We start from the raw sequence: 15,975 nt of genomic DNA on the forward strand, positions 1-15,975 counted from the left end.
AGGTGTCTCCGAAGGTACTTGTTGGGTTGGCGTATTTCGAGATTAGGATTTGTCACTCCGATTGTCGGAGAGGTATCTCTGGGCCCTCTCGGTAATGCACATCACTTAAGCCTTGCAAGCATTGCAACTAATGAGTTTGTTGCGAGATGATGTATTACGGAACGAGTAAAGAGACTTGCCGGTAACGAGATTGAACTAGGTATTAAGATACCGACGATCGAATCTCGGGCAAGTAACATACCGATGACAAAGGGAACAACGTATGTTGTTATGCGGTTTGACCGATAAAGATCTTCGTAGAATATGTGGGAGCCAATATGAGCATCCAGGTCCCGCTATTGGTTATTGACCGGAGACGTGTCTCGGTCATGTCTACATAGTTCTCGAACCCGTAGGGTCCGCACGCTTAACGTTACGATGACAGTTTTATTATGAGTTTATGAGTTTTGATGTACCGAAGGAGTTCGGAGTCCCGGATGAGATCGGGGACATGACGAGGAGTCTCAAAATGGTCGAGACATAAAGATCGATATATTGGACGACTATATTCGGACATCGGAAAGGTTCCGAGTGATTCGGGTATTTTTCGGAGTACCGGAGAGTTACGGGAATTCGTATTGGGCCTTAATGGGCCATACGGGAAAGGAGAGAAAGGCCCCAAAGGGTGGCCGCACCCCTCCCCATGGACTAGTCCGAATTGGACTAGGGAGGGGGGCGCCCCCTTCCTTCCTTCTCCTTCTCCCTTCCCTTCTCCTACTCCAACAAGGAAAGGAGGAGTCCTACTCCCACCGGGAGTAGGACTCCCCCCTTGGCGCGCCCTCCTCCTAGGCCGGCCGCCTCCCCCCTTGCTCCTTTATATACGGGGGCAGGGGCACCCCGTAGACACAACAATTGGTCTATTGACCTCTTAGCCGTGTGCGGTGCCCCCTCCACCATATTACACCTCGATAATATCGTAGCAGTGCTTAGGCGAAGCCCTGCGTCGGTAGAACATCATCATCGTCACCACGCCGTCGTGCTGACGAAACTCTCCCTCAACACTCGGCTGGATCGGAGTTCGAGGGACGTTATCAAGCTGAACGTGTGCTGAACTCGGAGGTGCCGTGCGTTCGGTACTTGATCGGTCGGATCGTGAAGACGTACGACTACACCAACCGTGTTGTGTTAACGCTTCCGCTTTCGGTCTACGAGGGTACGTGGACAACACTCTCCCCTCTCGTTGCTATGCATCACCATGATCTTGCGTGTGCGTAGGAATTGTTTTGAAATTACTACGTTCCCCAACAGTGGCATCCGAGCCAGGTTTTATGCGTAGATGTCATATGCACGAGTAGAACACAAGTGAGTTGTGGGCGATATAAGTCATACTGCTTACCAGCATGTCATACTTTGGTTTGGCGGTATTGTTGGATGAAGCGGCCCGGACCGACATTACGCGTACGCTTACGCGAGACTGGTTCTTCCGACGTGCTTTGCACAGAGGTGGCTGGCGGGTGTCTGTCTCTCTCACTTTAGTTGAACCGAGTGTGGCTACGCCCGGTCCTTGCGAAGGTTAAAATAGCACCAACTTGACAAACTATCGTTGTGGTTTTGATGCGTAGGTAAGAACGGTTCTTGCTAAGCCCGTAGCAGCCACGTAAAACTTGCAACAACAAAGTAGAGGACGTCTAACTTGTTTTTGCAGGGCATGTTGTGATGTGATATGGTCAAAGCATGATGCTAAATTTATTGTATGAGATGATCATGTTTTGTAACCGAGTTATCGGCAACTGGCAGGAGCCATATGGTTGTCGCTTTATTGTATGCAATGCAATCGCCCTGTAATGCTTTACTTTATCACTAAGCGGTAGCGATAGTCGTAGAAGCATAAGATTGGCGAGACGACAACGATGCTACGATGGAGATCAAGGTGTCGCGCCGGTGACGATGGTGATCATGACGGTGCTTCGGAGATGGAGATCACAAGCACAAGATGATGATGGCCATATCATATCACTTATATTGATTGCATGTGATGTTTATCTTTTATGCATCTTATCTTGCTTTGATTGACGGTAGCATTATAAGATGATCCCTCACTAAATTATCAAAGTATAAGTGTTCTCCCTGAGTATGCACCGTTGCGAAAGTTCTTCGTGCTGAGACACCACGTGATGATCGGGTGTGATAGGCTCTACGTTCAAATACAACGGGTGCAAAACAGTTGCACACGCGGAATACTCAGGTTAAACTTGACGAGCCTAGCATATAACAGATATGGCCTCGGAACACGGAGACCGAAAGGTCGAGCGTGAATCATATAGTAGATATGATCAACATAGTGATGTTCACCGTTGAAACTACTCCATCTCACGTGATGATCGGACATGGTTTAGTTGATATGGATCACGTGATCACTTAGAGGATTAGAGGGATGTCTATCTAAGTGGGAGTTCTTAAGTAATATGATTAATTGAACTTAAATTTATCATGAACTTAGTCCTGATAGTATTTTGCAAATTATGTTGTAGATCAATAGCTCGCGTTGTTGCTTCCCTGTGTTTATTTTTGATATGTTCCTAGAGAAAAATTATGTTGAAAGATGTTAGTAGCAAAGATGCGGATTGGATCCGTGATCTGAGGATTATCCTCATTGCTGCACAGAAGAATTATGTCCTTGATGCACCGCTAGGTGACAGACCTATTGCAGGAGCAGATGCAGACGTTATGAACGTTTGGCTAGCTCAATATGATGACTACTTGATAGTTTAGTGCACCATGCTTAACGGCTTAGAATCGGGACTTCAAAGACGTTTTGAACGTCATGGACCATATGAGATGTTCCAGGAGTTGAAGTTAATATTTCAAGCAAATACCTGAGTTGAGAGATATGAAGTCTCCAACAATTTCTATAGCTAAAAGATGGAGGAGAATAGCTCAAGCAGTGAGCATGTGCTCAGATTGTCTGGGTACTACAATCGCTTGAATCAAGTGGGAGTTAATCTTCCAGATAAAATAGTGATTGACAAAATTCTCTAGTCACCATCACCAAGTTAGTAGAACTTCGTGATGAACTATAGTATGCAAGGGATGACGAAAGTAATTCCCAAGCTCTTCGTGATGTTGAAATCGACGAAGGTAGAAATCAAGAAAAACATCAAGTGTTGATGGCTGACAAGACCACTAGTTTCAAGAAAAGGGCAAAGGGAAGAAGGGGAACTTCAAGAAGAATGGCAAGCGAGTTGCTGCTCAAGTGAAGAAGCCTAAGTCTGGTCCTAAGCCTGAGACTAAGTGCTTCTACTGCAAAGGGACTGGTCACTGGAAGCGGAACTGCCCCAAGTATTTGGTGGATAAGAAGGATGGCAAAGTGAACAAAGGTATATTGGATATACATGTTATTGATGTGTACTTACTAGTGTTTATAGCAACCCCTCAGTATTTGATACTGGTTCAGTTGCTAAAGAGTAGTAACTCGAAACGGGAGTTGCATGAACATAAACTAGTTAAGGATGAAGTGACGATGTGTATTGGAAGTGGTTCCAAGATTGATATGATCATCATCGCACACTCCCTATACTTTCGGGATTAGTGTTGAACCTAAATAAGTGTTATTTGGTGTTTGCGTTGAGCATGAATATGATTTGATCATGTTTGTTGCAATACGGTTATTCATTTAAATTAGAGAATAATTGTTGTTCTGTTTACATGAATAAAACCTTCTATGGTCATACACCCAATAAAATGGTTTGTTGGATCTCGATCGTAGTGATACACATATTCATAATAATGAAGCCAAAAGATGCAAAGTTAATAATGATAGTGCAACTTATTTGTGGCACTGCCGTTTAGGTCATATTGGTGTAAAGCGCATGAAGAAACTCCATACTGATGGGATTTTGGAATCACTTGATTATGAATCACTTGATGCTTGCGAACCGTGCCTCATGGGCAAGATGACTAATACGCCGTTCTCCGGAACTATGGAGAGAGCAACAGATTTGTTGGAAATCATACATACAGATGTATGTGGTCCGATGAATATTGAGGCTCGTAGCAGGTATCATTAATTTCTGACCTTCACAGATGATTTGAGCAGATATGGGTATATCTACTTAATGAAACAGAAGTCTGAAACATTTGAAAAGTTCATATAATTTCAGAGTGAAGTGGAAAATCATCGTAACAAGAAAATAAAGTTTCTACGATCTGATCGTGGAGAAGAGTATTTGAGTTACGAGTTTGGCCTTCAGTAAAAACAATGTGAAATAGTTTCACTACTCACGCCACCTGGAACACCACAGTGTAATGGTGTGTCCGAACATCGTAACCGTACTTTATTAGATATGGTGCAATATATGATGTCTCTTACCGATCTACCACTATCGTTTTGGGGTTATGCATTAGAGACAGCTACATTCACGTTAAATAGGGTACCATCTAAATCCGTTGAGACGACATCTTATGAACTGTGGTTTGGCAAGAAACCAAAGTTGTCGTTTCTTAAAGTTTGGGGTTGCGATGCTTATGTGAAAAAGTTTCATCCTGATAAGCTCAAACCCAAATCGGAGAAATGTGTCTTCATAGGATACCCAAAGGAGACAGTTGGGTACACCTTCTATCACAGATCCGAAGGCAAGACATTCGTTGCTAAGTATGGATCCTTTCTAGAGAAGGAGTTTCTCTCGAAAGAAGTGAGTGGGAGGAAAGTAGAACTTGATGAGGTAATTGTACCTGCTCCCTTATTGGAAAGTAGTTCATCGCAGAAACCAGTTTCTGTGACGCCTATACCAATTAGTGAGGAAGTTAATGATGATGATCATGGAACTTCAGATCAAGTTATTACTGAACCTCGTAGGTCAACCAGAGTAAGATCCGCACCAGAGTGGTACGGTAATCCTGTTCTGGAGGTTATGTTACTAGACCATGACGAACCTACGAACTATGAAGAAGCGATGGTGAGCCCAGATTCCGCAAAATGGCTTGAGGCCATGAAATCTGAGATGAGATCCATGTATGAGAACAAAGTATGGACTTTGATTGACTTGCCCAATGATCGGCGAGCCATTGAGATTAAATGGATCTTCAAGAGGAAGACGGACGCTGATAGTAGTGTTACTATCTACAAAGCTAGAATTGTCGCAAAAGGTTTTCGACAAGTTTAAGGTGTTGACTACGATGAGAGTTTCTCACTCGTATCTATGCTTAAGTCTGTCCGAATCATGTTAGCAATTGCCGCATTTTATGAAATCTGGCAAATGGATAAACAAAACTGCATTCCTTAATGGATTTATTAAAGAAGAGTTGTATATGATGCAACCAGAAGGTTTTGTCAATCCTAAAGGTGCTAACAAAATATGCAAGCTCCAGCGATCCATCTATGGACTGGTGCAAGTATCTCGGAGTTGGAATATACGCTTTGATAAGTTGATCAAAGGATATAGTTTTATACAGACTTGCGGTGAAGCCTGTATTTACAAGAAAGTGAGTGGGAGCACTACAACATTTCTGATAAGTATATGTGAATGACATATTGTTGATCGGAAATAATGTAGAATTATTCTGCAAAGCATAAAGGAGTGTTTGAAAGGAGTTTTTCAAAGAAAGACCTCGGTGAAGCTGCTTACATATTGAGCATCAAGATCTATAGAGATAGATCAAGACGCTTGATAAGTTTTTTCAATGAGTACATACCTTAACAAGATTTTGAAGTGGTTCAAAATGGAACAGTCAAAGAAAGAGTTTCTTGCCTGTGTTACAAGGTGTGAAATTGAGTAAGACTCAAAGCCCGACCACGGCAGAAGATAGAAAAAGAATGAAAGTCATTCCCTATGCCTCGGCCATAGGTTCTATAAAGTATGCCATGCTGTGTACCAGATCTATTGTATACCCTACACTGATTTTGGCAAGGGAGTACAATAGTGATCTAGGAGTAGATCACTGGACAGCGGTCAAAATTATCCTTAGTGGAATAAGGATATGTTTCTCGATTATGGAAGTGACAAAAGGTTCGTCGTAAAGGGTTACGTCGATGCAAGTTTTGACACTAATCTAGATGACTCTAAGTCTCGGTCTAGATACATATTGAAAGTGGGAGCAATTAGCTAGAGTAGCTCCGTGCAGAGCATTGTAGACATAGAAATTTGCAAAATACTTACGGATCTGAATGTGACAGACCCGTTGACTAAAATTATCTCACAAGCAAAACATGATCACACCTTAGTACTCTTTGGGTGTTAATCACATAGCGATGTGAACTAGATTACTGACTCTAGTAAACCCTTTGGGTGTTGGTCACATGACGATGTGAACTATGGGTGTTAATCACATGGTGATGTGAACTATTGATGTTAAATCACATGGCGATGTGAACTAGATTATTGACTCTAGTGCAAGTGGGAGACTGAAGGAAATATGCCCTAGAGGCAATAATAAAGTTATTATTTATTTCCTTATATCATGATAAATGTTTATTATTCATGCTAGAATTGTATTAACCGGAAACTTGATACATGTGTGAATACATAGACAAACAGAGTGTCACTAGTATGCCTCTACTTGACTAGCTCGTTGATCAAAGATGGTTATGTTTCCTAGCCATAGACATGAGTTGTCATTTGATTAACGGGATCACATCATTAGGAGAATGATGTGATTGACTTGACCCATTCCGTTAGCTTAGCACTCGATCGTTTAGTATGTTGCTATTGCTTTCTTCATGACTTATACATGTTCCTATGACTATGAGATTATGCAACTCCCGTTTACCGGAGGAACACTTTGTGTGCTACCAAACGTCACAACGTAACTGGGTGATTATAAAGGTGCTCTACAGGTGTCTCCGAAGGTACTTGTTGGGTTGGCGTATTTCGAGATTAGGATTTGTCACTCCGATTGTCGGAGAGGTATCTCTGGGCCCTCTCGGTAATGCACATCACTTAAGCCTTGCAAGCATTGCAACTAATGAGTTTGTTGCGAGATGATGTATTACGGAACGAGTAAAGAGACTTGCCGGTAACGAGATTGAACTAGGTATTAAGATACCGACGATCGAATCTCGGGCAAGTAACATACCGATGACAAAGGGAACAACGTATGTTGTTATGCGGTTTGACCGATAAAGATCTTCGTAGAATATGTGGGAGCCAATATGAGCATCCAGATTCCGCTATTGGTTATTGACCGGAGACGTGTCTCGGTCATGTCTACATAGTTCTCGAACCTGTAGGGTCCGCACGCTTAACGTTACGATGACAATTTTATTATGAGTTTATGAGTTTTGATGTACCGAAGGAGTTCGGAGTCCCGGATGAGATCGGGGACATGACGAGGAGTCTCGAAATAGTCGAGACGTAAAGATCGATATATTGGACGACTATATTCGGACATCGGAAAGGTTCCGAGTGATTCGGGTATTTTTCGGAGTACCGGAGAGTTACGGGAATTCGTATTGGGCCTTAATGGGCCATACGGGAAAGGAGAGAAAGGCCCCAAAGGGTGGCCGCACCCCTCCCCATGGACTAGGGAGGGGGGGCGCCCCCTTCCTTCCTTCTCCTTCTCCCTTCCCTTCTCCTACTCCAACAAGGAAAGGAGGAGTCCTACTCCCGGTGGGAGTAGGACTCCCCCCTTGGCGTGCCCTCCTCCTAGGCCGGCCGCCTCCCCCCTTGCTCCTTTATATACGGGGGCAGGGGGCACCCTATAGACACAACAATTGATCTATTGATCTCTTAGCCGTGTGCGGTGGCCCCCTCCACCATATTACACCTCGATAATATCGTAGCAGTGCTTAGGCGAAGCCCTGCGTCGGTAGAACATCATCATCGTCACCACGCTGTCGTGCTGACGAAACTCTCCGTCAACACTCGGCTGGATCGGAGTTCGAGGGACGTTATCAAGCTGAACGTGTGCTGAACTCGGAGGTGCCGTGCATTCGGTACTTGATCGGTCGGATCGTGAAGACGTACGACTACATCAACCGCGTTGTGTTAACGCTTCCGCTTTCGGTCTACGAGGGTACGTGGACAACACTCTCCCCTCTCGTTGCTATGCATCACCATGATCTTGCGTGTGCGTAGGAATTTTTTTGAAATTACTATGTTCCCCAACAGCAACTCCTCCATAATGTCCTTCGTCGATTGCTAACGGCGGAGACGGACGCGAGGCGCCTCCACCGCAAGAGCACCAAGACTCTTTCCTCGTCATCGAAGCATCGAAGCGCCTCAGGTAGCAGAAGGAGACCGCCGCGGCAAAGGAGGTAGCTCGTGAGGGAGACCGTCCGACGTCTCACCAGCTGCATCTCGTCATCGTCCGACTATGGCACGACTACACACCTCCCGCCGTGGACACCTACACGGAGGAGTACTACCACCACTCTAGTGACCGCAAGGGGACGGGCCCGACGAGAAAATGGTGACCTCCGCGGCCCCGCTACGTTTTTCTAGTTTTTTAATCTATGTAGGTTAAATCTGTCCAATGATGAACTCTATGCGATGAACTCAGTGATGGTGAACTATGTCTTTTGGGTTGGATTGTGCTATATATTGGTTTGATTTATGTTTCATTGTTTATCTACGTTTGCATGGGTTTAAGAGACAGTCGTTTGAGAAGCATGAGTGTAAACGAGGACAAATAGGTGATGACCAGTCACTGTCGATGGACATACCCAGACGCATTCGCAGACGTATAAGGGTGAGATTTGTGCATCTCGGTTGTAGATGCTCTAAGGCCAACTTCGACGCGCTGACCCAAACAGACGCGGATTTGGTCGGCTTCTTGTCTGTTTGGGTCGGTCGTAGGGGCGGCATCCAGCCCCGTCCGTGTTTTGCTGGCCAGTGCGCCCAACCAACTGACCCATTTGGTCCGCCCAGACGGTAGGCGGCCAAATCTACACAATTTTATACTTGAATGCATATAAAAATCTTACCAAAAAGAAACATTGCACGCAGACATACTCATTCACAAGATCACCGAGAATTCCGTATACAAAGCATCTGAATAGCTGCAGTGCATTTATGATAAGAGGAGAAGCCAACCTTTCCAAAGGCATCCTCCTTGCATCTAAAGTAATCATCATACTTCATCACTCCCTCCTGAATATGGTTGAATACACGTCTCGCCATCCAGAAGCAGTGTTGGAAAAGCTTGTGATTACAGGGCGGAGACGTGCACTGAAAGTAATCGACGAAGAGTAAGCAATGACCGCTCTCTCTGTTGTGATTCAACGCCGAAGCATGGCCCGAGATCGATCCCCTAAACCTTGACCGCTGCCTAGTAATATGGTCATTGACGACCATAGTCGCGACCACAAAATCCTCATCGTCCCGCGATGAATCATATGATGAACACATGAAGTTATTGAAAAATAACTCATCCCCACTATCCATGGTACCTTGTGGGCAAAACTCCAAACACCTTACGGGCATGATGGGGTAGCGGCCGGTAAAGAACCTTGTGCCCTCCCCGTACAGGCAACAGGCCTGTCGAAGTGAAGGCGAGGGCGGTGCCGGCAAACGTGGAGGGCGAGGCCGACAACTGTGGAGGCGAGGGGCGTTGCCAGACCGTGCCTTCTCATGCTATGTCGGCGCTGATAAGAGGCCACCAACGCCGACAAGAGTGGGCCTCGGATGCGGCGTGGAGGTAGGGGGTGTGTGTGGATGCGAACGGCGGCCTGGGTAGCATCCAAGCGACTAAAAGTGGGCAACGACGGCGAGGACGATGTGGCCGAAGGCGTCGGGTGTGTAGGGATGGAGGGAGAATGATCGATGTGCCACCAACGAACGGGCGAGGGGAAGGACAAGGGAGAGCGTCGTGTGCGTCTGCGCCGTCGCAAACTCAACTTAAATTTAGGCCGGAAAAGAGTTTCGGGTGGACAAAAGATGAACTCTGGTCCATTTGCGTCAGCGTATTGGACCGCGTTTTCTATCCCGCGGACCCAAATGAACGCCGAAGGACCAGATGGGTCGGCGGGTTGGACTTGGGCTAAAAGCATCTCCAATAGCGGCGCCAAAAGACGCGCGCGCGTGGTAAACTGTCACTTTAGCGCGCGCGGGACTTTTTGGCGCGCTCCAGCGGCGGCGGGAAAGTAGCGTGCGCGGGAAACGATTGCGCGCGCGTGGGAAAAGGATGCAGCTCGCGTGCTAGATTTGGCGCACCGCTTCCGGCGCGCCTATAAATTGCGGCGCTCGCCACACGGCCTCCACACTGCCACGCGCCCTCTGCCGCTTCTCTGCCGCTCGCTCGCCGCTTCGTCGCCCCGCCACCACCGCGCCATCATGCCGCTGCGCCGCCAGAGATCGTCTGGCTACCGCAGCGTCCGCGAGCGCCCCTGCGGCACCTACTACGCCGAGATCCGGTCCGGCGACGTCCGGCTCGGCCTCGGCACGTTCGGGACCGCGCACGAGGCCGCCCGCGCGTACGACGCGGCGGCGTGGCGCCTAGAGAGGCCTCCGTCGCAGATGAACTTCCGCGACGTCTACACGCGCGAGCAGGCGCAGGTCGTCGCCCCTCCGCCTCGTCTTATCACGGACCAGGACCGTGCGGAGCACCGTCGGCGGCAGCGCCGCCTCCTCATCACCGAGGAGGACGAGCGAGCCATGGCGAGTGGCGCCGGCGCCACCCGGAGGACGTCGCCAACGAGCGCGCCTACTGGGCAAAAATGACGGCAAGGCGCCGCGCGGAGCGGGCGGACAGGCGTCGGCGGAAGGCACTGGTGATATCGCAGTGCGATATCGTCGAAGAAGGTGGGGAGTCGATCTTTGGGGATAATGATCTTCGTTGGAAGGACATTTGGCTCGATACCTCGGACAACACCAGCAAGGATGATGATGATGAGGACGACTCGGAGTAGTATGTAGTTGCACTGTAATATGTAGTTGCACTGTAGTTTATCTAGTTGCACCATAGTATGTAGTTGCACTATAGTTTTTATGTAGTTGCATCATAGTTTTATCTATCTATGCTATGATGAACTATGTAAAATATCTATGTATCACTTTTTTATCTATGAACTATGTATTGTTTTTATCTAAAAAATATGTATGCAACCTAGTCCAGAGTGTTCGTGCGAGAGCACGCGCTGCATTTTAGAGCGCCTGCTGGAGCTACGCGCGCGCTAAATTTTAGCGTGGCTGCTGGAGCTAGCGCTGCCCGCCGTGCCAAACCAGACGATGGACACGCTGTAAAGTATTTTTTTGCGTGCCGCGTGTTAGGTGGCTGTTGGAGATGCTCTAAGCAGCCGCCACCGACGTATGACTTGACTTAATTGGCCTCGTGCACCCCGACAGTACATGCAGCAGCCCCACCCCAAAGCGCGCGGGCGCGCGTGCATGGATGCATGGAAGTGGTTTGGTTTCCAGCAATCACAGACAGGCTACTGTACATGTCAGGGTGGTTGTTGTCCATGCATGGGAATGGGATGGATGACTGGATCTCCTAGCTAGCCTCGTGCTCATTGGCTGGCGTCATGGATGATGATGGATGCACTGCATTTGGCCCCAAGAATCCAAGATGCCATCTCACCTCCTTGCTCCATCGAGCAGCCACCCCCTCCCAAAAAGAAAAGGCCCCTCCCTCCCGTACGCGCCACACACGAGCATCTCCAACGCGGATCTTCCTTCCCTCCGCTTTTCGCACTCACTCTGCTACAAGCCGCCGGCCTCCCTCTCTCCACTATGTACTCCCTCCATTCCTAAAGTATAAGTCTTTGATGTGTAGAGATTTTATTATGGATCACATACAGATATATATAGATGCATTTTAGAGTGTAGATTCATTCATTTTACTCTGTATGTGGTCCATAGTGAAATCTCGTTCTTAAATTGGTCCATAGTAAAATCTTGTTGCTAAATATAAGTATTTGTAGAGATTTCACAATTAACAACATACAGATGTATATAGATGCATTTTAGAGTGTAGATTCATTCATTTTACTCTGTATGTGGTCCATAGTGAAATCTCGTTCTTAAATTGGTTCATAATAAAATCTCGTTGCTAAATATAAGTCTTTGTAGAGATTTCACTATGGACCATATACAGACATATATAGATGCATTTTAGGATGCAGATTTATTCATTTTACTCTTATCTCCAACAAGATTACGGAGCGAGTATATATATATACCCGTAGCGTGCCCACGAACCACACCACAGCACACCAACCGCGCGCCACTGATCCATCAACTCCACTCCACTAGCTACGCACCTTCCGACCGACCAGCGAGAGAGATGGAGAGGATGGTGATGAGGCTGATGAGGAACAAGAACCAGTCCCTCCGCCAGCTGCAAGGGGCCGCCGCCGGCGTGCTAGCGTCGTCGTCCTCCGCCTCCTCGGCCGCCGGCGCCGCCGCGTCTCCCTTCTCCACCCTGCAGCAGCAGGAGGACCATCCCGGGGTGCTCAACATCAGGGACACCGCCGCCCACGTGCGTTACCTACACCCCGCTCCATCTTCCTCCTCTAATCAATCAGCTAGTAGCTCCATCTGATGCTCCCTCCTCCCCCTCGGATGTGTGATATGGCAGCTCATCGGCCGGACGCCGCTGGTGTACCTGAACAAGGTGACGGAGGGGTGCGGCGCCCGCGTCGCCGCCAAGCTCGAGTTCCTCCAGCCTTCCTTCAGCGTTAAGGACAGGTTAATTGCTCATTATTACCTTAATTACTCTCCTCTTCACGTGACAGTCACGCATATCCGAGATCCTAATTTACTACTACTTACTATAGTATATGTCGTGTGGTGTCTGTGGGCCGTTATCAATCAGTTGTCGATCATGTTCCAGTGGCTGCAAATCAATTCCTGCTTGATTGGTCGGTTGGTGGACAAGAACTAGCAGCTTATCCACTTTTGCTCTAGAATAGACAGTGGAACCAATCGAATATCCGGTCTGATAATGACAATTATTGATGGTCATAATCAAAACCCCAGATCTTTGACCTGTGTGTAGGCAGGCTCCAACAAGTCTCCATCTATATGAAACCATAAGATCATCAAGCTATTTATTATCATCCATCCCTACTTGAACTAATACCGCCCACGAGCGGCATATATACGATCCATGTCATATTCACCGACGGGGACTGGTTAATCTATTGGTATTATCATGCTAATACACACACTGGTTAGAGAACATCGATCAAACTATTGTTCTTGTTCTGATCTAGATAGCGACCGGAATCGACTAAAATAACCTCCCCATCGATCCGGTCGCTTTCGTGGGGGGAAATAATAAAGGGACAAGTGGGGATCCAGATCCATATCTTCCTGTCTGCCTCATTGTGATACATCGACAGTGATATGCACTGGGATCCAAGGAAAGAATTAGAGACAGATGCAGTTAGTCTTTTCTGTTATACAAGTCATGATGAGCGACTAGTCCACCTTAATTTTGGTCGTTCAAGTCTTACTACTTTGCAGACTAGTACAATACATTCTCCATCCAGATCTAGAAGCTAGTGTGGAAGGGACCTGATCTCTATTCTTATTCTAGTGGAGCTGACAACTTGGCATGCTTGATCCTGCTGGGACAATTTGTTTTGTCTGAATTATAAGATCCTTAACTGTTAACAAACCTGAGGCCTACGATTTACTCTGCTTATTTTATTCGCAAGAATATATATACAGCCAAAACAAGCATGTAAAATGGAATAAGAAAATCACCAACCTATTTATTATCCGTCAGTATATCTGAAGGAAACAAGAATTCCACCTCTGTTTCCGGTGTGAATAAGTGATTAATACGTCTGATGTATGATCCAGGCCAGCAATCTCCATGATCGAAGATGCGGAGAAGAAGGGGCTGATAACCCCAGGCAAGGTCAGTCATCACTCATTCTTCAGATAAATCAACAACTGTACTCGGTAAAAAGTACTGTACCTCTTGAGCTAAGCTCAGGCCCATTCAACAGCCAAGAGGAAGTAACAACATTGATTGATATAAATAAATAAAATGAATAAAAGAAAACCGGTCATTCATCATTGAGTTCTTATTTCACTTGGAAATGACACTAAGATTGCAAGAATGGTGAAACAATAGAAGGCATGTGCTTCATTGTGTCGGTTTTTGACAAAGATTCAGAGTTTTTGTTGAGAAAACCACACTGTTGTTCTGCAAGAAATCAGTCACACTGTCACACCTGCATATGGATCTGAAACTAACCGCAAGTCGCTTCTGAAATAGACGACGCTAATCGAGCCTACATCCGGGAACATGGGCATCGGCCTGGCGTTCATGGCTGCACTCAAAGGGTACGAGCTCGTGCTGACGATGCCATCATACACCAGCCTCGAGAGGAGGGTGGTCATGAAGGCCTTCGGCGCGCAGCTCGTGCTCACAGACCCGGCGAAGGGGATGGGAGGCACCGTCAGGAAAGCAACCCAGCTCTATGAGAACCATCCCAGCGCCTTCATGCTCCAGCAGTTCGAGAATCCCGCCAACGTCCAGGTGCACTACGAGACCACCGGTCCGGAGATATGGGAGGACACGCTCGGGCAGGTCGACATCTTCGTCATGGGAATCGGCAGCGGCGGCACCGTCACCGGCGTCGGCAAGTACCTCAAGGAGAAGAACCCCAACGCAAAGATCTATGGAGTTGAACCTGCCGAAGCAAATGTACTGAACGGTGGCAAGCCAGGTAGGTTATTGGTTTCTGAAAATGATCAAACCTTCTTCTTTGTTTCATGCTAGTAGATATCTTTTTTAGTTAGTTCCTGATCATATTGCTAACTGAACCTAACTGCAGGGCCTCACCTCATCACTGGAAATGGAGTTGGATTTAAGCCAGATATTTTGGACATGGATATAATGGAAAAGGTTCTGGAGGTAAGGAACCAAACTGGACTTCTTTTTTTTTGGTAGAATAGACTCTGTAATTCTTACTGAATTCCTGCATGTAATTGACAGGTGAAAGGCGAAGACGCCGTTAAGATGGCGAAGCAGTTGGCACTGCAAGAGGGCCTGCTGGTAAGTCAAAAAAAATAAACTGCCCCCTACGGAAAAGGAAAGGAATGGTTATATTGGCTCATGTGAAACTGGACTGGTTACATCAAATTTGTGCTGAAATTGATACATTTCTCAGGTGGGGATATCATCAGGAGCCAACACAGTGGCAGCGATCGAACTCGCAAAGAGGCCAGAAAACAAAGGGAAGCTCATCGTGGTACGACATACATACCTATATCTTTATAAAAAAATATGTTAAGATGGATAAGTTTCAGAAGACTGAGTGACCAATGCACCTGCCTGTTGTTCCAGACTGTTCATCCGAGCGCGGGAGAGCGATACTTGTCGTCGGCGCTATTTGAGGGTCTGAGGAAGGAGGCTGAGGCAATGCAGCCAGTGCCAGTGGACTAAGTTGGAGCTATACAACGCATGTAGAATAAATTCACTGCAACCATGTTGCAAGTGCTAGTCATACCTCCATTTGCAATTCTTCAGTTTGTTCATCATGTGGAACTCGTGTAAACAACAGTTGAAATGGTTGAAAAAAGGACTTTACCTCTCTGGAGATCTATAATGTGCATGTGTTTGAGTTGTGGGGATCATGGGTCAAGTGATACTATGTGCTTCGATCTTGCCAAAGTCGAACAACCTTTTTCCGTTGGTGTGTGCGGCGCCGACATGGCTGCTCAGGCCGCCTCAGGTGATCCCCTGGGTCGTGTCGTACTTGGGGTTGCACCGGCAAGCTGGCTTTGCTGGAGCAGCTTACCGCGTGAATAGCCTCGTCCTTCTGTGCTTCTGGCCCAGGTTCCTGCCTCCTCCTCTCGCCTTCTCCTAGCAGCAAGGCGGCAGCATCAATGGACAGTGTTTCACTTCTCGTCCTCCTCTTCCTCGCCCCGCACACAAGCTGCAGGCCCCACTCGCTGCCGGCTTCTTTCATCAGGTCAGCTGCAGAATATATTATACATAACAGAGGGTGATTTTCTTCGTCTCATTTACAACTTCTTTCTGCTGCAAATGATGATTTCGTGCTTCTTTGATAACAACAATGCATACCTGGTTCTACGTTGA

The 15,975-nt window shown here is 46.9% G+C and overlaps 1 protein-coding gene across 1 annotated transcript; it reads left to right on the forward strand.

Annotated features, from left to right (window-relative positions):
• Positions 1–12,086: 12,086 nt before the first annotated feature.
• Positions 12,087–15,472, forward strand: LOC123122184 (bifunctional L-3-cyanoalanine synthase/cysteine synthase, mitochondrial). The gene is made up of 8 exons (XM_044542329.1): positions 12,087–12,393; positions 12,493–12,602; positions 13,725–13,782; positions 14,146–14,599; positions 14,708–14,787; positions 14,869–14,928; positions 15,044–15,124; positions 15,220–15,472. The coding sequence occupies exons 1-8, from the start codon at positions 12,199–12,201 to the stop codon at positions 15,316–15,318; spliced, it is 1,137 nt and encodes a 378-aa protein (XP_044398264.1). The 5' UTR covers positions 12,087–12,198; the 3' UTR covers positions 15,319–15,472.
• Positions 15,473–15,975: the final 503 nt, after the last annotated feature.

Source organism: Triticum aestivum, chromosome 5D (assembly GCF_018294505.1).
Source record: "Triticum aestivum cultivar Chinese Spring chromosome 5D, IWGSC CS RefSeq v2.1, whole genome shotgun sequence".
In the NCBI taxonomy this organism is placed as follows: Eukaryota; Viridiplantae; Streptophyta; class Magnoliopsida; order Poales; family Poaceae; genus Triticum; species Triticum aestivum.

What these genes read in the sequence shown, in the direction of transcription:
- LOC123122184 (XM_044542329.1), top strand. Translation starts at nt 12,199, where the DNA reads ATGGAGAGGATGGTGATGAGGCTGATGAGGAACAAGAACCAGTCCCTC. An exon ending in TAATGGAAAAGGTTCTGGAG is followed by an intron (nt 14,788 to 14,868) that starts GTAAGGAACCAA and finishes TGTAATTGACAG; the next exon opens with GTGAAAGGCGAAGACGCCGT. An exon ending in CACTGCAAGAGGGCCTGCTG is followed by an intron (nt 14,929 to 15,043) that starts GTAAGTCAAAAA and finishes TACATTTCTCAG; the next exon opens with GTGGGGATATCATCAGGAGC.